We start from the raw sequence: 25,224 nt of genomic DNA, 5'->3' as shown, positions 1-25,224 counted from the left end.
CCTGCCAGGTCCAACTTGGGCCCTTCCTTTCATCTATCTCCCTTTCAACCTGTGTTGTTCCCCAGGGGTCTAACCTTTCACTCTGGCTTTTCAACCAATAGCTGTCAACTCTCGCCCACTGCATCGCCATTTTCTGCTCCAGTTTTCAGTGCTATGCTGACGACACTCAACTCAACTCATATTTAAGCTTCCCTCGGCCTCCTCCTCTCCTTCTCTCATCTCTGATTGCCTATCTGCCATTCAGGATTGGTGTGCCGCCAACGATCTCTGCCTGAATGACAGGAAGACGGAGATCCTCCTCATTGGCACACATTCGCCCTCCTTTCCTGTCACTCTCTGGCTGGCCTCCCTTAGCCCTCCTCTTACTCCCACCTGCGAGGTTAAGAACCTTGGGGTCATCTCTGATTCCATGCTTTCCTTTTCTGCCCACATCTCTGATGTCTCTAAAAAATCTAACTTCCTACTGCACCTCCTCAGAGGTATTCTGCCTTTCCTCTCCTTTCCCCAGAATCACACTGTCTCTCAAGCCCTGGTTCTCTCTAGGTTGGATTATTCTAACAGCCTCTCTCTAAATCTACCTGCTTCTACTCTCCAACCTTTGCAACTTATCCAGAATAGGACTGCAAGACTTGTCCTTGGCCTCAAGTCCTGGGATCGTATCTCTCCAGCCCTGAAATCTCTCCACTGGCTCCCAGTGGCTGCAATGATTAAATTCAAAACCCTTTGAATTGTGCACAAGACTTTCTGCAGTCTGTGTCCAAAATAAATTCAGCTGTCCCTCTGTAAAGACCTTCCCTCCTGAGCTCTTCACTCCTCCACCTCTAACTACCCTCAGGGTCAGTCGTTTTTCTAAAAAACAAGCTGGTGGTAGATCTCTGTCTTCGGCTGGGGCCTCCCTCTGGAACAGCCTCCCTGCCACTCTGAAACTTGAGGAGAACCACATCCAGAAGCACCTCTAGACCTTCCTCTTTGCTTCTGCCTTCGCTCCTCCTCTCCTCTCTGCCTCGGCACTGTGCACCTTGTTTACCCTCTGACCTTCGGGACCAGGTACCTGCTCACCCTGCCACCCACCCGCACTGCCTCTGGCAATCCCTTGCACTGGGGTCTGTATCTGTAACAATACAGCCCCCACCTCCTTTGTTCTGCACTTATCAGACATACCCTGTCTGTGCCTTAACCTAGCACTTGCCACTTGCTGGCTGCACTATCACTGTATGTTGCTCTTTATTGTGTATTTATTTCTTTCTTTATTATTTATCTGTATTCCTTTGCTCAGCACTTTCCACTTCTCCCCCCTCGCATCCACTTTCCCCCTTTCCCTTCCCCATGCACGTGCGCGTTCTCCCCTTGTTGTCTGCCTGCTTTGGTCTCATGAGCCCTGGCGATTGTTCTTTTTTCTGTTTGGGTTCTGGTTTTGTCAGGTATTCTTCGATTTTGATGGGGTATTTCATTTCCTTTGGATGCCCTTTTCATGCTTCTGTATTTTACCTATTGTAACTTGTTTACCCCACTCGCTCAGAAATAATTCCTGTGCATTGAAGTTGATCTCTTGGTTGTGAATCTATGACTGGTCCTTCACTCTGCAGGACTACATACAATTCACAGTTTGGGGACTTCGGTTTGTTACTGTATGTTGGAGTTGCAGCATCAACTACTTTTTGCATTTACAGCACCCTCTCCCAGGAACCACTGTTACGCTCGATTTATTTCTCGCATTGTCAGTGGACACCTTGAGTTATGCTAATTCCCTGACAAAAGGTCTTTGAGAGGTCTGAGGAGAAAATTAGTCTACCTATGTTCTTGATAGTTTGCACTTCCTGTCCCTGGATCACCTGAAGAAAATTGAGACATTCTTGAGCTCTAGTTAGCTTGATTTATTTCGAGGATCTGGAAATTTACCAAGATATGCAAAAGTTACGCTTATCTCTGAATGCTATTTAGTAAATACATATCTGTTTGCTTATGACCCCCTTTTCAATTTTAAGTTCAGCTCCTCCTTGTTTGGATCTGGTCAGCATCAGGATCCCAGTAGCCCACAGGTTCAAACTAGGTCATTGTAGCTCACTAGTAGGGGCGGGTAGCATAGTAATGGTCTAAACCTCTAGCATAGGTCATCAGAAAGCCATAGAGATGTTGACTTCTTTTTTTAGGTTAAAGAAAACAGAAATCACAGGGCATGCACTTCTAGGTAGCCAAGTGTTCCTTCCCCATCCCTTTGGGGCATGGGAATTTTTCATCCACGAACACTGGCTACCGATGTAGGGGAAATTGTGTTTGTGATGCCCAAAACATAAAAGAAACATTGTCAAAACAAATAGTTTTGACTTTTGTATACTAAACTGGTTGACTGTTTTCACACACGTGCACACGTGTGTTAAATGCCCAAGTACGTTCAATGCTGAACTTCAAAGACTAGTCAAAAACCAGGGTATGGCGTTTTCCCTTGCGTTGCAATTCAGCATCTGGAAAAAGGTGGGGAGTACTACCCCTGATTGTGGTGGAAAAATGATACTGCCATAAGAAAAGAGATTGTACCTTAGCGTTCCCTTATTCCTATGAAACACTGTTTATGGTGTTGAAGCTCAAAGTACTTGAACTTCATTAATGCATAACCACAACCAAGATGGTCACCTTCCACCTGACCAGCATAATCCCTGCCAAGGACACCAGCTCATTGGCTCTCCATGACACTGTGGAATGCTCAAGGCTCTGGCCATAGACAGGCTTTGTGTCCTTAAGCACAAGCTTAAGATTTTGGTAATGATGACACAAATGAGGAAACCAATAAAGGTGTGTTTGTTTTGCTTGTTTTTCAGGAAGGGTTTGAAAACTGAGCAAATTGGGATAGCTGATATACAACTCCTTCCACATGTTGTTGGGGCCTAGGGTAGTAAGTGGAAAGGCTTTGCCGCATGTGTTTTCTTGGGCATGGCTAAAATATGCACAGGCTCACAATGCTGCAAGTACATTTCAGACATGCACCAAGGTGCAACGAACACCACCCCTCCAGCTATCTCAAATCTTGGTGCTGCACCCCATAGAATAAATTTGAGTCCCACCATAAATTTGGTCCGAATGTACACATAGCTCCTCAACCTTTTCCTTCTAATACCTTCTTGTGCATCTTTTTTTATCCCTCATCCCCATCCCAACTATCTACCAGACTTTCTTCTCCCTACCACTAATGAATGTTCTATCATCCTCCTCCTTTGCCTCTCTGACACGCAAAGCACTTTGACGCCATAAACTATGGCAGGTGTTGCTATACAAATGCCAGATAACATAACATAACATAACATAGGGTGTGTGAGGGAGAGCCAACAGTACCATGAGTAATTCCCAATCCGGGTAAGAGGCACTGACAAGAGTAAAAAAGCTTTGACAAATAATCAAGCTGGCATTCAATAAGCGGATTAGATTTTTAGAATGTCATGAGAGCAAAGTTTATGTGGCTTCCTAAAACAGCTCGATATGGATGATATGAATCAATTTTGATGCCGAAGATGCTAACAAAGATAAATTATAGGACAAAATCCAGAGAACAAAATAAGGGTTAAGGTCCTTCTCAAATGAGACAATTATCACTATATTGTTCACTGGTGGAGTTTTTTGCTCATCACCTGGATGATGCCCATATTGTTCTGGGAAAGATCAAGATGGCATGGGGGAGTTCATCAGGAACCAGGTAGCTAATATCAAGAATTGAGGGAAGGTAATGAGCACTCTGCCTACCTTTTGAAAAAATAAATTGTGGGATCACGACATGGAAAACTAACTACTGTGACAAGGCCGGTGCCCTGGGGAAAGGTGGCAATTGAGAGGGCCCAATTCCGCCCCCACCTCTGTCTGTGAATTCCACCCTGGTCTCATGCCATACCTCCTAGACAAGACGCTTGGCTGTGTTTTTGTGTTTTTCGTAGTGACAAACCATCAGAATACAAAAATAGCATAAGGCATCAGAGTGAGAACCTTTATTAAATGTGACCTGAAAGTGGCAGAAATACTGGGATCCGACCTCCAGCAAACAGCCCCCATTATTACGCAATCTCTTACTGGCAAAGAAAGACCATCGGGAGAGAGGACAACAGCAACACCATCCCTAGGCGGTAGACAGAGAAGCTGTGCAGTGCTGCTGAGTAACTAAGGCTTGCACAAACAGAGGAGCAACCAAAAGTGAGTGTCCTAGACCACCAGGGACTAATCTGGGGGACACAAACACTCACAACCATGGGACCTACCTTACGGGTGCCAGGATAAAGGGCCCCATAATGACATGTACAAGGACATTAATCTTCCCGGGCTGCCGCTACTATTTTGTTGCAGACCTGTTTGGAGGAAGAGCGTGGTGCTTAGCACGCTACCTGTTACCCTAGCTTCCTTCAGCATGTCCCGGTTGGGCAAGAGTGGGCAAGAGCAGGCCAGATTGGCCAGGGATAGAGAACCCATCGGACAGAGTAACTAGGCTAAAAGGAGACCATGGGAAGCAGGATGTGTGGGTTATACAGGTGAGGTCAGTGGAGGAGGAAGATTGGAAGACCAAGGGACTAGTAGGAGGGTGGAAAGAGAAGCAGGGTGTGGAGACAATTTCTGCATATGTGAGGTATTGGCTAGTGAGTCAATATGGTATTGTAGTTTTGCTTGAAAGTGTGGCAAGTGTGGTTAGGAGAAGGAGAGTATGGAGTGAATGTGAAATGGGTGTGAGTGAAAGAGGGGTGTCTGAGCTAGAGGTGTGCGGAGTAGTATTAGTAGTGTGGAGATGGGAGTATTTGTGTAGATGGAGTAGTAGTAGTGAGGAGGCAAGTGTAGTAGTGTGGTGGAGGGAGTTGTGGGATAGTGGAGGAAGGAGTTGTAGTGGAGTGGAGGACACAGTAGTAGTGTGGAATGAGGAGTAATAGTGAGGAGGCAGGTAATGTAATGGCTCTGTAAGAAAGGAGGGCAGGGTTTCTTAGTTAGATAGTGGGAAGCCAGATGGAGAAACCTTTAGTGTTGATGGGAAGGTCGGAAATACCCATTACATGTGTGCTATTCTCTATGTTTGTGCTTGGTATTGACTGGGCAGGTTAGTCATATGGCTAGCTCCATGGATTGTGGAGTGCACACATTGGCAGCATGGTTGATGATAGATGATGGGTAAGGTCTGCATCCTTTCAGTACAATAGACTTGATGGTCATCTGAATATGTGTGGGAGGTGCAAGGATGCAAGATTTTAGTATTGAGGAGTTTTTTGAGGAATGAGTCGTGGGAGTGAGGGTGTTGTCACCGCCTAGCTCCTGGATGTTTATTTCACTGACATTAAGCTATGGATCAGTGTACCACAGCAGAGGTTGAAAGAATCAAATTAGTTTCCACAGATCGTAGTTGCAAGAGGTTTGAAATAATTGTTTGTCATAAATTATTTACAATTTTCAAAATTTCTTTCACAAGTCTTCTTTCACAAGTCTGCAACTGTTTCCTGAAAGGAAAGTCATTTGGTTCAATTCAAGAGGCATTTCGGAAAACCAATTCCCAAGTGGTTCACTTCCAGGTAGACAGGTTTCATAAGGGTGTTGAACAGTTTTGTGGCCACGATCCTCCTTGACATTTCTTGCTTAGGTTGGGGGGCTAGTAGTAGTGCAGCACTCCTGGACCTAAGTGTTCTGGAAGGAGTGCAGCGTTGAAACATACTTCCGAAGGATGAAGGGCCCCCTCCATGGAATGACCGATGCACAAGGTTTCAAATTGAACCCTTTTTGTGATGGGTAGTCAGTGGAGAATATGTAATGCTGGCGTGTTATGTTCAACTAACTTCATTCTGAGAAGTAGTCTTGCCACAGCATTTTAATTATTTGAAATGTTCTCATTAGGTAATCTGGGAATCTGTTATAAAGACTCTGTGCATAGTCTAGTTTGGATAGTATTAGAGAAATGATAGCCATTGCCCTGTGGGTGAATGTTAAGAAAGGGGAGATGCGGTGTAGAATGCACAGCTGGGAGAAACAACTTCTGATGATGGAAGACCTCCTAAGAGCCTTAGTAGATGGACAACTTACCAACAGTCATCAACACCAAAAGATTTTGGCAGCTGTAAAATGAGTAATTGTCGAGCCGCCAGAACAAACAGCGCTACCCCCACAACATTCCTACAGAGCTTGACACCAGAGATGATCCCTCTGTTCATTTTCAGATGGTTGCAGAGACAGTAGGGTGGCACCGCAATTACTGGACCAGTAAATGTCCCTGCTGTTGTTTAGGGAGGCCCAATAAGCCTGTCAAGCCCTAAATCCCAGATGGAAAACCCCCATATGAAGAAGTGAAAAGAGGCATCCATGAGTGATTAGGGCAAGACCGAGAGCATTGATTTCAACCTTGTGAAATTCCACAAAAGCTGTCCTATTGAGTAAGGGATCTGATCAACAAGTGGCTTTCGCATTAAAACCTATGTAGAGGTGAAGGACATGTTGGGAATTGGACCAATTTATAGACTCCCTACCCCATATCAACAGAAATTCATCTGGAAGCTCAATTTGTTAATTCTTTAGGAAGCTATACAAGAGGCACACCAAGGAACTATGAATGTCTGGGAAACCAGTGGGACAGCAAAAAGACCAAATGACACAAAGCTGTTGAGGCGAGGAAGGGAAGCAAGTATAAACATTAGTAGGACTGGCTTCACACTGATAGTAAGTCAAGTACACATACTCCCACAGACTGGAAGAAACCTGGACCTTCACCCCTGCCCTCAGATCCTACAATGGTATGCCTGTGGGAAGCCGGGATATTCGGCTCGATTTTGCCCAGAAAAGCCACAGGAAGAACCAATGATTTGATATGATAGGTTATTTATAACGCGCTTAATACCCAGAGGTTTCTAAGTGCAGACCCAGGAATCGAACCCGTGTTGCTCCGTGTTGTCTTGCTTCCAAGGCAAGCACGTTGCCGCTGAGCTATCCTCCCAAGACAATGGAAACTGAACATTCGAGTGCAGGCTTCTCCATCGAGGTGGAACAACCAGAATGATTGAGGGAAACCCATGGAACCAGAAAACCTTGCAGATCTATTCACTAAGGAAGAGGAGGGACTAAAAATGTGAGCATGGACAGTGTATACCATGGGAGAAACTGATTGAAAATTCCATCTTCAGCTTAAAATTGAAGGTCTCCTGGCAAGAACCCTAATGGATTCAGGGAGCAAAGACTGATATAAGATTATTAGATGTACATCCAGAAAACCTAACACAAACTGTATTTATCCATGGGGACATAGACTTTTAACCCTAAATAACCCTCACACTCTGGGTGTTCAACCAAGACATCATGAATCATGATGCTTATGATAGTCATGTCCAAATTACCTGAGGAAGTATTACTCAGCACAGATTGAACCAATGTCAAAGGGTGGCTCAGGAGTCAACAGAACCCTTTCCAGGATGGGGGGGGGGTCAGTAAGTTAGCAAATGGGGGAGGAGGAATAAGAAGAGGAGTTAAAAATGTACCCTGGCCTTGTCAAGAGGGAACAAACACCCCTCGCAGCCAGGGGTGGGATTCCGACCAGGATGGGACCTTGAAACAACCCTGACAAGAAAGGTGGCAATTGAGAGAGTCCCAAGTGGTGTTCCCTCATGCTAGTTTGTTTCAGAGCAGTCTATCTTTGTCTCATGCCATATCTCCTATGCAAGATGCTTGCCAGTTTTTTTGTGTTTTTCCTAGTGAAAAAGCTTCCAAACTAGAAAACAGCAAGTTGCATCAGAGTCCAATGCTGTATGCCAGCTGTGGAAAGACCATGATCTGACCCATAGCCCCTCAGTGCTCCGCAATCTCCCATTGGAAAGATAAAGACAAGCAGAGAAGAGTTGCACAGCAACACCATCCATACATGGCCAAGAAAGAGAAGTTGGGCCGTGCTGCTGAGTAATAGTGGCAAACACGAACAGCCACCACCAAGTTCCCTAGAACGCAAGGGAGTAAATATAGGGCCCCAAACCCTCACAAACATGGGATTTACCTTAGGGGCACTACGAACAACACCCCATAACAGGAACACAGACATTTCACATCCTCCGTCACCATTTCAATACTGCAGTGGATCCCTATGAAGGAACACAACTTGTAAACTTTGTTTCTTTCAATACTTCCCAGGTTGAGAAGACAGGCCAGAAAATCAATCCAGAGAGAGGGAGAGGGATGAAGGGAAACCACAGGAAGTTTGAGTTATTCAGGTGAGTTCAGAGGAGCAAGTCTGACTCGAAGAAGCATAATAGGGAGTGAAAGTGAAGTCGGTGTATGAGCAAAAGAGGGTGTCTGAGTTAGAGGTGGTAGAGCAGCAGCAGTGTAAAGAGGTGCGTAGTAGTGTTGTATTGGAGTTGAGGAGGGAGCTGTTGTGTGGAGGTTGGGGTAGTAGTGAGGAGTGGGTGTAGTAGTGTGGGTAAGGGAGTAGTATTATGGCCATGACCCTGTGGGTGAATGTTAAGTAAGATAAGATGTGATATATGCTGGGAAGCAGGGAGAAACCGCTTCTGACGATGGCTTTGACCTTTGGATCCAGAGGGAGAGAGTTGTCCCTTGTTGTGTAGGTAGTGGTTTATAGTGATTTTTTCGAACGACATATTTTCGAATGCCATTTTCTCGACACCATTTTTTCTAAAAAAAAGAATTTCGAATGTTTATTTTATTTTTTATTGTTTTTTAATGGGGGTGTTCCCCTCAGACCCCTGTTTTTTTAACACTTCTTTTAATTTACAAAACCCCAAAAAAACATATTGAATAAAAAAGAAAACATTCTAAAAAAAAATTATTCCACGAAATGTTTGAGATAATTGCATTTCGAAAAAATGCATTCGAAAAAATGAGCAGATCCCGTAAGTAGTAGTATTGAGGAGAGCTGCATCAAGGAGAAGGAAGTAGCAATATTATAAAGGTGGAAGCGAGGCCTCGAATGTACGAGACATCAGAGAGATGGAGGAGAAACAGAGTCGAGTGGAGTGTAAAAGAGGACCAAAGAGAGGGAGAGGAGAAAATGAGCATGAAACAAAAAGACAGAATCAAGCAGACTGTCAAGCACAAATCCCATATTCCTTTATATCACTAAGAGCTGGCTAGATTAGGGTCTTCCTAGTTTAGGATTTGGGTGAGATTTGTGATGGGGCCTTTAGGTTGACATCTCAGTTTATTCAATAGATTAACATACTAATGTTTAAAAAAATCGCTAATTACTAATCTGGGCCTTAGGACTTCTGGGCTAGTGAGGAGGTGCACTGAGATGTGAGAGAGGGACAGCCCTAAGGCCCATTGATATTTCAATACAAAACCTTGATCTGCCTCTGAGGTTTGGAGTGATTCTAGTGCCATCTGTGACACCAGTGAATTCAGATTCTTGAGATCAAAAGATTCAGGACCTCACAAGTGGTCAGTGAAGGGTTTAAGCAGCCCTACACATAAGGGGTGTATCAGCCACTTTTACTCCCTAGAAATAGAAAATACTCACAAAATATAAAAATAGGGAGTAAAAATACTCTCAACAAAAAATAGCTTTCACCGACAAGCTCCATGGTTATGTTTGGACCAGTAGTGAACGTAATACCATAGGAAGCAACTAGTATTACTGCCTGATTGGAAGAAGTAAACCTGTATCAAGGAGCTGGCCAACCCTGCTGCAGTCTCTACCCCTCCTGTTGCCTCCCAGGCTCTTTGCAATGCCCTTGCTTCTCATTTTATCTCAAAAACCCAGGACATCCTGTACACCCTCTACTATCCTACCCCTCCTCTCCCCTCCCCTCTCCGCCTGTGCTTGCTGACCCTCCTTCAGCCACCCCCCATCCTCCTTCTGGTCCTTTCCTATTTTCTCCCCTGATGAGGTCGCTAGACAAGTCTGATCTATGAAAGCCTCATTAAAACAGTTTCATCCCTGTTCCTCTAAAACTATCAAGGACCACGTGGACAATCTCGCTCCGGCCCTTGCCGATTTTTTCAACCGCTCCTTTGCCTCAGGATCCTTCCCCTCCCCTCTGAAGAACTCCCTTGTGCATCCCATTCTCAAGAAACCCACAGGTGATCCTTCTTGTCCAGCTAACTATTGCCCAATTTCCATTACTCCCTTTCTGGGAAAACTCCTGGAAAAGCTGGTCATCTCTCACCAGTCTGGCTTCAGAGCTGCCAGAAGCATGGAAACTGCTCTCCTGAACATCTATGAATATCTGCTCTAACATTTCCTCTGTCCTCATCCAACTCGATCTCTCTTCTGACTTCGACATGGTCAACCATACCATTCCGCTCAACTGTCTCTCTGATAACCTGGGTATCACAGATCAGGCTCTGGCCTGGTTGACCTCTTTCTTCTTTGATCGACTCTCCCAGGTCCAACTTGGGTCCTTCCTATCATCTATCTCCCTCTCTACCTATGGTGTTCCCAAAGGGTCTAAGATCTCGCCCTGGCTTTTCAACCAATACCTGGCAACTCTCGACCACTGCATTGCCATTTTCTGCTCAAAGTTTTCAGTGCTACGCTGACAACACTCAACTCATTTTCAGGCTGCCCTCAGCCACCTCTTCTCCCTCTCTCATCTCTGATTGCCTAACTGCCATTCAAGACTGGTGTGGCGCCAATGACCTTTGTCTGAAAGCCAGCAAGACGGAAATCCTCCTCATCGGCACACCTTCACCATCCTTTCCCCTCACTCTCTGGTCAGCCTCCTTTGGCCCTCCTCCTACCCCCACCAGCGAGGCTAAGAACCTCGGGGGTCATCTTTGACTCCACATTTTCCTTCTCTGCCCACATCTTTAATGTCTCTAAAAAGTCAAAATTCCTACTGCACCTCCTGAGAGGTACTCTGCCTTTCCTCTCCTTCCCCCAGAAGCTCGCTGCCTCCCAAGCTCTTGTTCTCTCTAGGTTGGACTATTGTAACAGCCTCTTTTTAAATCTACCTGCCACTACTCTCCACCATCTGCAACTAATCCAGAATAGGACTGCAAGATTTGTCCTTCTCCTCAAGCCCTGGGATCGTTTCTATCCAGCTATGAATTCTCTCCATTGGCTCCCAATGGATGGATGGATTAAATTCAAAATCCTCTGCATTGTCCACAAGGCTTTCTGGGGCCTGGGTCCGAAATACCTTCAGCTATCCCTCGGCAAATACCTCCCCCTCGAGCTCTTCGCTCCTCTATCTCTAACTCCCTCAGGATCAGTTGTTTTTCAAAGAAACGAGCTGGGGGTAGATCTCTGTCGTCAGCTGGGGCCTCCCTCTGAAACAGCCTCCCTGCCACTCTAAAACTTGGAGAACCATCTCTGGTTCCGGAAGCACTTCAAGACCTTCCTCTTTGCTTCTACCTCTGCTCCCCCTCTCCACTGCTGATCTGTTCTCTCTTGGCACCATGCACCTGGCCACCCTCTGTCCTCCGGGCCCAGGTACCTGCCCACCCTGCCACCCTCCCGCACTGCCTCAGGGCCACCCCTTGCACTGGGGTCTGTATCTGTACCCATACAGCACCCCCTTTTCTTCCTGCATTTATCAGACCTACCCTATCTGCTGCCTTAAACCCAGCACTTGACATTTGGTGGCTGCAATACCACCATTTGTTGCCTTTATTATTTATTTATTATTATTTATCTGTTTCTCCTTTGCTCGGCACTTTCCACTTCTGCCCCTTTCCATGCACTTTTCCCCTCACCCTCTCCCATGCACTTGCACGTTCTCAATGTCACTGGGCCTAGTAAAATCGTTGTTTTGTTCTTCCCAGTTCCACTCCCTTGCCTTGTCGCACTCTGAACACTTGTGTACGAGAGCGATAGAAATAAAAAATCAATTCAATTCAGTCTTTTAAGATGCATGAATACCTGGATGCAAAGAAATTATCATTACAATAGCATTTCCGTTTTCCAGTTTAAACATATTTTTAACCGCTTATAAAATGCTCCCATTGGAAATTGGACTTCCATTTTTACTACCTAAAAATCATTTTACTCCCAACATTAATAGTGTAAAATACTCCCACTTCCAAATCTTATCTGGAGCACTGGGTTTAAGAGAATCAGTTTTGACATGTGTGGCTGCCCCTTATGAGAATCACTCTGCGTATGAGGGGAATGGGAGAAAAAGCATAGGCTGTCATTGCTGGCCATGAAATGCAGAATCAGTTACTGATGGATTGGGTCCCAAAACCATGCTGAAAGGAAACCTTCTTGTACTTGGTGTTTTCCTTAGGGGTGCAGAGAACCACTTAAATTCCCTGACACTTGAAGATCAGAGAAAGGACCAGAGGATGAGCCCCCCCCCCCCGCTGATGGTTGGCTTGTTCCAGCTAGTGGAGCCTGTCCCCTTTTGCATTGTCCTTGGCCACTAAATGTGCCACCTTCCAAATGACTTTGTGCTTAAGAGCCCTTCAGAGCCCATTTCCAGATGGTCACCGTCAATCAGCACAGAGGAGTACATTTGGAACCCCCTTGCTCATTTATGTAATTCTTACAAATCATATTGTCCGTCTGACCAGTGGAGAGCCTCAGTAATCGAGGTCAGAATGAGAACCTTTGCCACATCACTGACCCGAATCTGATCCTATGAGCTGTCCTGATATAACTGGACATTCCACATTTTGAGTCTGGCAAGAGGAACTGCTAAGACACGGTACACTAGAAGACCCAGGAACCTCTGGAGCCTCTACTCGGAAGTCTAGGATCCAGGCAATAAATTGAGGTCCATCGCGTTGAAAGCTCTTATTCTCTCCTACGAATTTTATTGCCCAAAGGCTAATCCATTATGGGGTTTAAGTGTGACGAACCGTTAGTCAAGTATTTGCATTTACTAAGGAAGATTGGCAGGTTGCTGGCCTCACATCCTACCAGGACGCAATCCTGTTTTCCTGAGTGAACCACTCATCGATCTCAAGTCTGCGTAACATTTTGAAATCAGAAAGTCTAACCACTCCTGGCCCAGTTCTTTGACGAAGCAAGCCAACCAAAACACGAAAAGGCTGTTCCTATCAGGAATTATTTAAATGACAATCGCAAAGTAATTTACATCATATGATGCTATATGAAAATGAATCACATAACTTTAATGTTAAAAAACTTGGCTTTCAGACTGAGCTGCATGAACAGGCAATACATGTTTGATCTAATATGATGTACGTCACGACTGTACACCTTTCTTTTCTCCTACGCAAGTAATGAATGGGGCCTCCTTTCAGTGGTAGCCGGCCCATTCTTCTCACTCTTGGCTGTTTTCTGTTGGTCTTCAATCTCTGTTTTTCCCCTGTGCCTGCGGTCCTCTAGCTGCTGCACTCTTGTTTTACCTCTGGCAACCTCTTTCTAGGTGCTTTCTTTGAGGCTCACGTTGGTGCCCCCATTTACCTGTACTATTGAATTGTTCATGGAGCATGTTCATATCTGGAGTGGTTGGCACAATGTGTTACTCCTCTCTCTATGGTGATTTGTTTCCTCACCAATTGTTGTGACTTTATACACTTGGGTCAATATTGTAGTAACTATTTTGCATTTTGCTAAACTGAGAGTATGTTCCATTTACGTTTTAACGGGTCCAGAGCTGCTTCTTGGCCCTGAAGAAGGCAGCGTGTACCTTTCCACACCGTCTGAAGCGCCACAGTGATTCATATATCCCTGGCATTCATCCTAGACATCTCCCCCTACTATTCATGCTTGTTCATGTATGACTCTACATATGTATATGTTCATGGGCAGCTGACTCACACCTATGCTGATGTATTACACGTTTAGTCATATCGTCCTCTGATTACTGTAGATTATGAATTGACACATGTTGTTCTTTTTTCTTTCCTGTTTTTTGAGTGCTATTTGACTTTATGAAATAAATAATTGATCTCACTCTTTTTTTGACTACCTTGCACTGTATTTAAATCATGTATTGCCTTTTCATACAGATCAGTCTGAAAGCCACGTTTTTGAACACTAGAATTATGTGATTCATTTCCATGTAGCACAAAATAATGTAAATTACTTTGTGATTCAATCATTGAAATAAATCCTGATGGGAACATCCCTTTCATGTTTAGACTCTCCAGTTCGCACAAGTGTTTTGAGCTATCCCTTCAGTTAGATACTTTGACAAAGCCAGGACTTTCTTCCTTAGTGGTCCCTCAGTTTTTTCCCACCTTGCTTCTCTATGTTGGTAATGACAGAATTCCTGTCATCCATAATGAAATCTCTTAACGTCTTATCCCTCAATACCGGCATTGATGATTTCCTTACGCTTAGATTTTTAGAGATGGATGGTAGAGTGCAAACTTTCACAGCTTGTCTGACTTCCTCAAATCCGCCAATAGTAAACGGTTAGGTCCTCCCAACATCTCCCCTACCTCAGAGGGAAGGGCAAAATGCTCAGCCATTGAATTAGAAGCAATAACAGGGCCCACATCTCAGATTTTGGCTGTGTGGTTTGTGAAGCCAGTCCATTTTCTCTGGTAAAAGTGCTAACTGGCTGCAGGTTTTTAATTGACCTGGATGCTGATGCATCATTAGGGTGTTTAAAGGATAGTTTGGCATAGCATAGCCATCTTGATCATATGATAATTCACTTTGTAGTTATCCAGGGAATCCATCCAAGTACAGATGTCAGTGTAGCTATTGCACTGGTTCAGTTCTTTAATTATCTTGGCCTTTACCAACATCCATTGTTCAGGGGTGGTCTGCTTCTGTAAATTATCATCTGGTTCGGGTGGTGATGCTGTACAAGAGACTAGAGGCTTGGGTTTAATCTCAATCCCCATTACATCAGAGGAGGATGTTATGGACATGAAAGGCAGATAAATCTCCTTTATATATGTTAGTACGTTTCTCAAAGTTAGCAACCTCAACTGTTGTTAAATTAACCGTATTACAAACCCTATTACAAGACAACTCATTACTTCCAGTATTCAAAGCAGTGGCATCGTCAATGTCAGGGGACAAATTGGCCATCTCCGAACACAGCCTTTGCCTCCTGCGTGAGCTCAATGCTCAGACCTGAGATAAGCGTCCCCCCTTAAGAGCCAAGGAAGTAGCCCTAGGAGTAACCGCTGTAATTTCCAACAGCTGAACCCCATTGCCACCTGGGGAGGTGGCAACAGGAGCGATAGTTGAGGGTGTAATTCCCACAATCTGTCTTTGGGGGGGGGGTCAAAGTACTTTTATCATTTGTCAGACATAACGCAGGCTTTTTCAGTATATATTTTTTACATTTCTCCATCCCCCAGGGATATTGTACTCACAATGAAAAGATGTACACAATGGTTTCTGAAAAGATACCAGCAGCAGTTCATCAGACATCCATCAGGAACAGGACCCCCATCATTCTACTATACTCAGACCACCACGCTCAAGTCCCAGACCCTAGGATACATGACGAGTACGGTGGGCACGCAAAGACTGCCGACATAACTTGCCCGATAACACAGCCAATTCCGCCGTGCTCACCCTCGAGCGATTCACCAAGGGAATAGAGGAAATGACCTAACTGTCCGTATGAAAAGACGTCAAGCCGCACTGCTGTCTAGCGCAACGGCTGTCTCTGACACCTTCTGCTACAACTGCTACAGATTGCATTCCAATAACAGTTCCAGCTCCTTCCAGAAAAAGGTAATAAACAGAATGCTACAAACTCTGATTTTCTCTGATTGGTCATCTGCCCATATTGTGGAGAAGAGAAAGGAGGTACTGTAGAGAAAGGAACATTTCTTCTGCTAAAGGGGCCAGAATAACCCACTCTAGTAATTAGTAAATGTGGATGTCTTCAGGCGGGGATGTGCTGGCTCTAACAGCATTAACTTGGTGAAAGCCCTAATGGCCACACTGAGGCCATAAGAGTAGTGCAATGAATCCAATGGAGTCATCACGATTCCCCAGTGGTGATCCATCTCCATGTGGCCAGGGGACGGCAGCCACTACCTGATCCTGACCTTGGGTGAAGCTATATGAGGTAGGATCACATGGGAGAAGTCAACTCCCGGGGGGATGTCATGACTTCATTAAATGAGATGTGGTATCCCCCACTTGCCCATGAGGAAGGTCCCCTTGTACCCAATACCCTAATCGCCAATTATCATGTATCTGTTCCCCCGTTAGGAAAAATAGAAAACCCTTTTCCCAACACCCTTTAGGTCAAACTCCCGTTCATGGTCTGAAAATTAAAAGCTCTCAGAAAATCTTTTTTTGTTCTAATTCCCCTTCATATAGAACTGATCCTTCATATGGAATCATTTGAAGAGGTTCTCTAAGCACTGTGCATCAGTTGATATCAGTGGACTCAATTTCCACAACCACTGAAGTACTGAGATGAGGATGATGAAGGAAAGGATGCAGAGCAGTAAGAGCTCTAAGCACAATGAACCTGCTAGTTGTTCTGTCAAAGCACCTTTGAGCGGGACATTTAAAAATGGAAATCAAACTGTGAGAGGGGGCTCAGGAGAAGGTGTTACATCTCCCTTGGAGGCATGCAGAAGCTGGAGGCACAATCGGCATGGCTGAGCCAAGAGGCTCACCAACGAAAGAGACTGAATCATTGCAAAAGCAAGCAGGGCTGCAGTAAAGCCAGGAACCACGAGACAAATTCTTCAGCATTCAGCAGCTTGAGGAAGCAGCATTACCCTCACTGGAACAAGAAGGTGAATAGGCATGCAGGAGCAGAGCCGTGGAAGAAGGCAGGGCCGTGTTAAGACTGTCCAGAGTGGAAGGCAAGCAGCAGAGCTGTGCCACGTAAGCGTGAATGGGACCGAAGATGCCGGTGAGGCAGCCCAAGTGAAGTGAGGCCCCCGGGCTTTTCGGCGACTGCACCAAACCTAATTTGAACTTTGTAAGGACACATAGACCAAAACGATTAGAAGATTGTTAGTCGAAAAGGCAGTTTTTGATTGAAAAGAATGAAGTTGTTAAAATAAGGAAATCACAAGGCTGAGCAGTTTTTACCTAACAGGATTGTTCTGGGCCAAGGAGAGACATACAAAACTGCATGAACAAGAGATATTGCCATCCCATTGAAGAATGCAGGGGAAATGAGCCACCCTCTGGAACCAAGGTTCTGCTACCTTGGAGAACCTTTATGTTGGATCAGTTATATTTTTATGTATGAACACTTTTTGAAAATACCAGGTTAAAGACATTTCCCTTCGAACCTTTTTATTTAGTTTTTAGTGTGAGAGTCAGGATAGAACGTTTTGGACACAAGAGCTGCTTTTGATTTCCGACATCCTGACAAAGACAGACCCTTCGTTTTTGGCTATAGCTAGGGAAACTCTTCTTAGAGCAAGGTCAGAGAGGCATTTTCCCAACCGATGTACGTCAATAAAAGTCTTTAACCAAAAACATAACAACTTTGTGTCCGGCTTTTATTGCTGACCTCTCACAGCAGATTATGAATTGGTAGGGTCTCGCTTCCAGAGATAACCAAAGGATTTTCCTGTGAAGACGCTAGCTTGGAACATATAAGTAAGCATCCTTCAGGTTAGCTCAGCAAATCAAATCTCCTTGGTGCAGAGCTGATTGCATATGAGCAAACAATCATCTTGAATTCCTCTTTGGGGAGGTTGAGGGCTGAGGATCCTGGAAGATGGAGATCCTGGAATGTAATCTACAGCCTCCTTTCCAAAATTCCCTTCTGCAAGAGGCTCTGAACAAAAAAGATCTCAATAGAAGCACACTCACAGTATATAAATTCAATTAAATAGTACAATCAATGTGGATACATTCTGGGTGCTGGGGAAGAATACCAGCCCTGACACGGAGCCTGTGTAATATATGAAAAGGAGAAAAGTGTCTATTTCTGAAGACACTCCCGTCCCTTGCACACCTTCAAGGCTGAAAAAATCAGTCAAAATAGTATTTGAATTTTCAAAGATATATAATATGTATTTACGCATCAATCACAAAGTAATTAAGTACAGTAGTTTCTGATTTACACATAGATCAAAGAAAACACAGTTACTTCAATGTAACGGCCATCATGAAAAAAGAAAGCAATCTTGCAATGAGACGAAATTCAAGCTCTACGCGTTACAACCCCTTCTTCAGGAGCAAAGTAATCTGAAATAACATATATACAAAAATAATCCATCAAGATGAAGATCTACATTAATGTAATTTAGCAATAGCACATCATGCACATTCTTATTAAACAATTCTCAAGGGATCTCTGTTCCCATCAAAGCACCCTATATTCACATATATCAACTTCCTCCTCCCTCTAAATGTAATCAAGATTACAAATAGTGTGACTCCAAAAGTGAAACTCAAAGTGAAGCAGAGTAATCAAACTCACGGTGTACCTGTATAATAGTAGTCTGCAAGATTGGGGTCTTAAACTAGGGAAGTTGGAGAGACAGTATTCAACTGAAAGGTCAAGGCTTTGACAGGCCAATCTGAAGAGGCAGTCATACACTGCGAACACTCTATTCTGCATGAAATCTAAAGGGAATGGTAAATGTGATTAGGCAACTAAAATAACCTGTCCCCTAATAGTAAAATTAATAGCACGTGGAAAGTTGCTTACCCAATGTCTGGGGTGGTAAGACTACTGTGCTTAATTACTTTGTGGTTGATACTTAAATACATATTATATATCTTTGAAAATTCAAATACTGTTTTGACTGATTTGTTCAGCCTTGAATGTGTGCAGGGGACGGGAGTGTCTTTAGAAAGAGACACTTTTCTCCTTTTCAGATGTTCTGAACAACCAGAAAAAGAGGGGACAGGAAAGGGCAAGCTAAAGGAGGGATATTTACTACTTCCTGAAAAACACAGAAAAAGCCCTTGGATCCAATGTCATTGATTCCCATTCTTCTGCAGAAAACCTGATTGTGCCCATTACTCAGGAGTCATGGATTCAGACTAGAATGTCAGTTAGAATTATCCCCCGATGTAGAGGGTTCGGACTGGTGAAAGAAATGTCTAGTGGTAGAGTGCTGATGCTTTTTGACACATTATGAGAGCAGTCAGGCTGCCTACTGCAGCAGTTGGGAAACCCTTAAAAACCTAAAAAGGTCCAGATCTGTTCGATTACCTAAGGTTGAAGTCATCCTGAAAGGGGTTGATGCACATTTCTAACATGAACATCTATAAAGTGCAGTTGTGTACAACTAAATGTATCTAGGTAAATAGCAAAGGACGGGGTATAGCTGCTTTCTTAGTGTGCTCTTATCCTGTGTGTATTGTGTGGTGTGGTGTGTGACCAGTATGGAGAGGTTATACCCTTAACTGCATATGTGATACAAGTAAAAACTGTTCCACTTAAATGTATCTAGGTGCTGTGGACCACGGGCCATTCTGCCAGCATTCAAGAGGATACCAAACAAGGTTATTAAAAGGGAGGTCTTGATGTCATTATGAAAAAAGTGTAAGGACGGTAATGGAGTTCACCTTAACTGGCAAGGCATTCCACAAGTGAGGATGTTTAGATGGTCCTCGGAGGAGCATCTTGTAACCCTTCAGGTTACACACTTAGAGAGGATTGGGGGACAATCAACAAAAGGTGCAAAGAGGAGCTTAGCTTATTAAGATGGATGTAAAGGACAGTTTCCTTGCAAGATAGTCGGGAGCAAAACCATAAAGCCATATAAACGTTAAACAAAATAACTTAAATCCAATCCATTTGTCAACAAGAAGCCTGTGCAGGGTTCTCCGCAGGTCAGATAGATGGTCATTCCAATGCAGGCCAAAAATAGGATAAACTGCTGCATTCAGTACACTCTGCATCTTTGTATGCAGGGAGACCAGCAAGTAAAATATTTGCACAGTTGAGTTTTGTAATTATTTAAGCATCCGACAATGATAGGATCTTCTTTGGGAATAAAAGATAGAAAGACTTGTTTAGGTGGGGTCATAAAAAGGCTCGCTTAACGACTGTGTTGATTTGGGATTTCAAACCAGGGTCCTATTAAATAAAAATGCAGGGTTTTCAACTTTTAAGGAGAAAGGTATGAACTCCAAAATGTTTGCGTGGGATTGGCAGCTTACGGCCACCAAACGGGTAGTGTAGACAAAGCTGAATGAGCTTTATTTTGAAAGCATTTAACTTTAGTCCACTGAGGTTCATTCAGGCACTAATCTTGTTTATTCATGCAGTCAGGTTGGTAAAGACTTCATCTGAAGATGCCCATGTGTATCTGGTTATCACCAGCATATGTGTTCGGTTGTCAGTTCTTCATCTGTACTCAAGTAGAACAGTTCTGAGCCATCAAATGGAAGGGCCAGGATTCTGTTTCGGACATCCTGGATACATCTTGTGGCCCTATGCTAGGCGGACCAGTGGATATCTGCCTGTAGGTAGATTCCTTTAGCTGTAGTATGGATATGATGGAGAGAGGCTCTCATGATGTGTTGGGCTAAGATATCAGGTTTAATATGGCCCACCTTGAATGAAGTCTTCTTGTCTGAAGGGAGATAACCATGGACCTTCAGCAGTTTCCCTCTACAGTCTTTGTTTCACCACAGTCAGCACCACATCAGCATTGACTCACCTTCTGAATTAGGATACACCTTTTTTACCAGGTTATCACTGAGCTTTTCCTCCTTACCAGCATGCCCTGCAAGTACTGGCCCAAAGGGTATGAGGACAGAGGAAAACATACTATTAGACAAATGGATTTCAGAGAGGAACATACCCCCCCTGCCACCTCAGCAGGAACTGAGGGTCCAGTAGTGGGATGTGGAGTCCAATGGGGGGGTTAGACTTAAGAGCCAGAATTCGAAGCAAAGCTCGAACAAGAACGTGTGAATCCTGTTACACAAATAGCAGAAAGCAAAATCACCACATAAGCAATGTGATGCACAAAGGCAAGATGCTGAGTTCCAAGAAACAGGCAGTCCGAGGATAAACACCAAAACCAGATCAGAGCACAGACGCAGGCCTGTAGACAGATACAGCTGCCCATAATGCAGGTCTAATAAGAGGAGTATGAGGATCACCAAAGCAAAGACCGAACAGAAGCTGAGTTTTACAAACAGATGAGAAAGTCCATTACACAAGATGTCAGAAGGAAACAGAAGCAAGCCACCACAAACAGCATGAATCCTACATCATTGATGAGCCCTGGGCTCCAGAGACTGACCCTTATTACAGGTTTGCCAGTATCCCGCCGGTAATTCTGGTGGGGTACCGGAAAACTGCCCCTACCATTAACAACGCCTGATATCCCAGTATTATTGGGGTATTTTAGGTGCCGGCAACAGCAGTAAATCCCCATTCCATGGAGTCCTCTCAAAGGAGGGATTGTTGTAAATACCGGCACTGGTAAAACCTGTGCCAGTAATTCCAGCATGTATTTGCCAGTAGGAGCCTGATTTACCACCAGCTCCTTGCTGGAGGTAAATCAGTGCCCCCACAGTCAAACTAGTGTTTTGCTGGTCTGGTAAAATTGCTGGTGCTGAAATTTCTGGCAATGTTTCTGGTCCGGCAAAACTGTAATGATCCCTCATGGTCTTTAATGCTGAGTTTTGTGGAGGAGTGATGTCTTCGGTGGTTGACTCGATTATCTAATGCCGTAGTTTTTGCAGACTGCCTTCTGATTGGGATACGCAGCTGCAGCGGAATACTGGGCTTTCTGGGTGTTTTCTATTGCTGCATTTCCTAGTCGTCGACGGTAACTAACGCATATGTGGTAAATGCAATGTGAAAACGATTTATTTTGCAATTAACAATTTTTCAAACGTTGAACGTTGTGTGAAGGGGAGGATTTTCCTTCCTTTTTATGTTCACCTGTCCTTATTGATACTTGCATGAGGAGGCACAGCTGTAAAGCAATTAACATTTCACTCCTTGAAAACTGTACGAATCACCAATAGAATGTGAAAGTAAGTTCCCAAAACTGTCATGTTGAAGATTTGGCTTTGCACATTGAGGACAGCTGTACCGTAAAAGGAGGAAGCGCAATGACAGTCTTGTTTCAAGCACATAACTAAATAATATTACAGGTTTATGATATTATAATAAATAAAAGTGAAGTCATTAGGAAAACATGCAAGTAAAAACAAAAGTAAAGAATACATATCATTTTATGAGGAAAATAAGCCATGTATGTGACTAATACAAAAGTGTTTTGATCGAAAAAGAAGTTTGTGTCTACATATAATAAATTAATGTTGTCTCTGGTATGCTTCCATTTGAGAAAACAGTATTGACTTGCATGGCCATTCAAACAGAAAGTGAAAGAACATACTTGCAATTTTTACACTTTAGTCCAAATAACATTCCTTTCCCACAGACTGTACATGTCTGAGACATCCAGTACTTAGTCGAAAATCTGAATGAGAGGGGAAAGAAAACACGAGAAAATCTTTAAGAATGGAGAAGTCAAAGATGTATTTCGTCAAAAGGCACTAGGTTCAGACTAGTTCACTTGTAATAGCCCAAGGGCCACCCTGATAGTCCAGTTAGCTGAGCAAATATGCTCCACTTTAATTATTTAAAGCTCTGTGAAGCGAGACATGTTTACCAAAATGACTTGGCAAGTATGTATCAAAATGCACCATTTACCATAAAACGACTGCAATCGGCTCTAGAAACTATTCCAACACTAAAACGTCTGAAACTGTGATTCGTGAACATTCAACACATATTTTGTAGCCCAGGACTATTATGGGTTTCACTTCGACATTGGGCAACACATGCACTCCATTATGAAGCAGATATTATAGAAACCCATGGTTTATTTTTGTAAATCTCTTTATTAACTTCAAGAATAAATAAACGTGATAAATGGAATGAAAATATAGGCATGAGCTCTGTTCCTCTCCAAACTGGACTGCTGCAACAGCTTCTTTCCCAAATTCCCTCTTCCCTCCCTTTGCCCCCTAAATCTAATACAGAATGGAGCTGAAAGTCTTCTCCTTGGCCTCAAGCCCAGGGACCGTATCTCTCCAGCCCTAGATGTTCTCCTCTGGCTCCCGGTAGTTGCAAGAATCAAATTCAAGAACCTCTACATCCTCCACAAGGTCGTCTGGGGCTTTCCAATTTTCCCTCATTAAATGCTCCCCTGCTTGAGCCCTATGCTCCTCTAATTCCAACTCTCTGACTGTCAAATGCTTCTACAAGCAGAGAGTGGGGTGCAGGTCTCTCTCCTCAGCTGGTGCATCCCCTGGAACAGCCTCTCTTCCCCACTCAGACTTGAGCCTGTCATCCTGAAATTCTGGAAACCGCTTAAAACTCTTCTCTTCTCTACCTCTTTCCCTCTCTCCCTTCCCTGCTAATCACCCCACTGCTGTTGGGACCAGTGGCCTGATCCTCATAAACATCACTGCATCCGAGGCCCTTCTTCCCAGCCAATATCAGCACCCATCGCCTCCACTGCACTACCCTTGCAGACCCCTCCCTTGGCAGCTCCACATTTCCACCCTTGAGAGTCGCCTGTACTATCACTTAGCCTGAGGTTCTCCTCCTTGGCTCCCACTAGCACTTCCCTGTTGGCCCCTGCTCCAGCACTAGTCCACTCCTCTGCTCCCCCTTCCATTATCATCCCCTGCACTTCTCCTCAATGCACTGCACGTCCGAATGACAAGGCCTACTAGGACGAGGACTGTATATTAACTGTTGTTGCCTTTATTATTTCCCTTGTTCCCTTCCCATTAGCCTTGTGGCGCTTTGAAACACAATTCTGCTCTATAAAGCGCCTTTCAATGTACAAAAAAATAAAATAAAAAATAGCATGTGTACAACCAGCAATCGTGCATCTTCAGACTAACTTAACCAGTACTCATATAACAACTTACTCAATTTGCGGCATTGGCAAGATACTACCAACCATACAGTTCTATCAAAGGTATATTCCATATCATCATCAATTTGACAGTGTTTTCTCAGCAGTCAACACTATGTATGTATCAGCAGTAGATAGTATTTCTTATATAAAATGGTTTCCCAGATGAGTATACTTGCATTTCCCTTGTCCTCTGTCATTGTCTCGGGAGGATAGTTCAGGGGCAGCGTGCTCGCCTTAGAAGCAAGACGACAGAGCCACACAGGTTCGATCCCCGGGTCCGTGCTTAGAAACCTCTGGGTATTAAACGCGTTATAAATAACCTATCATTTCATTTCATTTCATTTTGCGCTGAATATTTTACAGCTCAATTTATGCAAGACATTTCAACCCAGAATACCATTGTTGCATGGTAGCCATAAATGTAGCAAGTAAAAATGTAGCTATCAACCTTTTGGCCAATGCTCAACCCAATTGTAAAGATATATGCACCCACTTCTTCAAGCCAAACCCAGCAGACATGCTTGCAGAATCACCAGATTCTTCCTATTCAAATCTGGGTTCGATCTTCTATGACTTCTATCCAAAACTCAATGATTTAAGGGGATGTCCACATTCAATGATAAAAGTGTGTTTCAACACTATGACATTTCGGGCAGTATGGCGAGCTGTTAGGATCAATTGTACACTGAGTGATAGCACACAATCTATACAATATGTTAAATTTGATTTGTTTCAAAAAATAATTTTATGATATGGTGCTCACAGCAATGCACAGACTTCGCCATTCAGCACCACTTAAATCCCTCTAAAAATTGACATCTCAATTCTCCCTTCTCCCTGCATTTGAGACATGGATTCATTTTATCTGCCTTCAAAACTATAGAATTGCGACACTCCAAGTGAAGAAAGTAGTTTTTAATGTAATACATACTATTTGCTCTTCCAGGAATGCAGTCCAACACTCCCAAGCTGCTTTTGTCAGCCTCGCAAACTGCAAGAAGCTTGCAGCACCCACCTAATACAATTGTTTTCATTTCAACAAAATAATAGAATCTACATTCTCCAAAGTCGTCAAGCGTAACTATGCACCCTCCATTCTTCTGTTCTCTACTACCTTGAAGCGTCTTTTTGTGCTAGATAGAATTACAATAATGATCTCTCAAACCAAATAATGGTACAGACTCAAAGAATATGGCAAAGTACTACTTTACTGTCAATTTAATAAAGTAGCGAGATCTCACAGACATCGGACTGATGATTGCACACTTGCATTGCAGCTTGATTACATGGAGGACTTATACCTCAATATGCATCATCTATGATGTCATTCTACGTGACAAAACATAAAACCTGTCAAGGGAAGGGCTTGGTTAATGGAACATATCTACTTATAGAACTTATAAGTATTAGTGTATCATTGGCTACCCCTTATATGTAGGGCATGCCTTGAACTACTGCTAAATACGTATAGTACTGACTATAGCAGACAAAGCAACAGTGGATTGGTTTATGGAACATGGTATGTTAGGTTGTCCCTGAACCCTATTGATTGGTTGG

General features: G+C 43.7%; 1 protein-coding gene across 1 annotated transcript in view; it reads right to left on the bottom strand.

Annotated features, from left to right (window-relative positions):
- The window catches only part of KSR2 (kinase suppressor of ras 2), a 2,560,931-nt gene that overhangs the window by 1,261,376 nt on the left and 1,274,331 nt on the right, over positions 1 to 25,224 (bottom strand). The window contains exon 7 of the mRNA XM_069619206.1: positions 22,129 to 22,212. Coding sequence (XP_069475307.1) covers positions 22,129 to 22,212 — 84 coding nt within the window. The remainder of the gene's footprint in view (positions 1 to 22,128; positions 22,213 to 25,224) is intronic.

Source organism: Ambystoma mexicanum, chromosome 10 (genome assembly GCF_040938575.1).
Source record: "Ambystoma mexicanum isolate Mex_15411 chromosome 10, UKY_AmexF1_1, whole genome shotgun sequence".
In the NCBI taxonomy this organism is placed as follows: domain Eukaryota; kingdom Metazoa; phylum Chordata; class Amphibia; order Caudata; family Ambystomatidae; genus Ambystoma; species Ambystoma mexicanum.
Note: the sequence above shows the minus strand (reverse complement) of the source record. Positions and strands in the feature narration are given on the sequence as shown.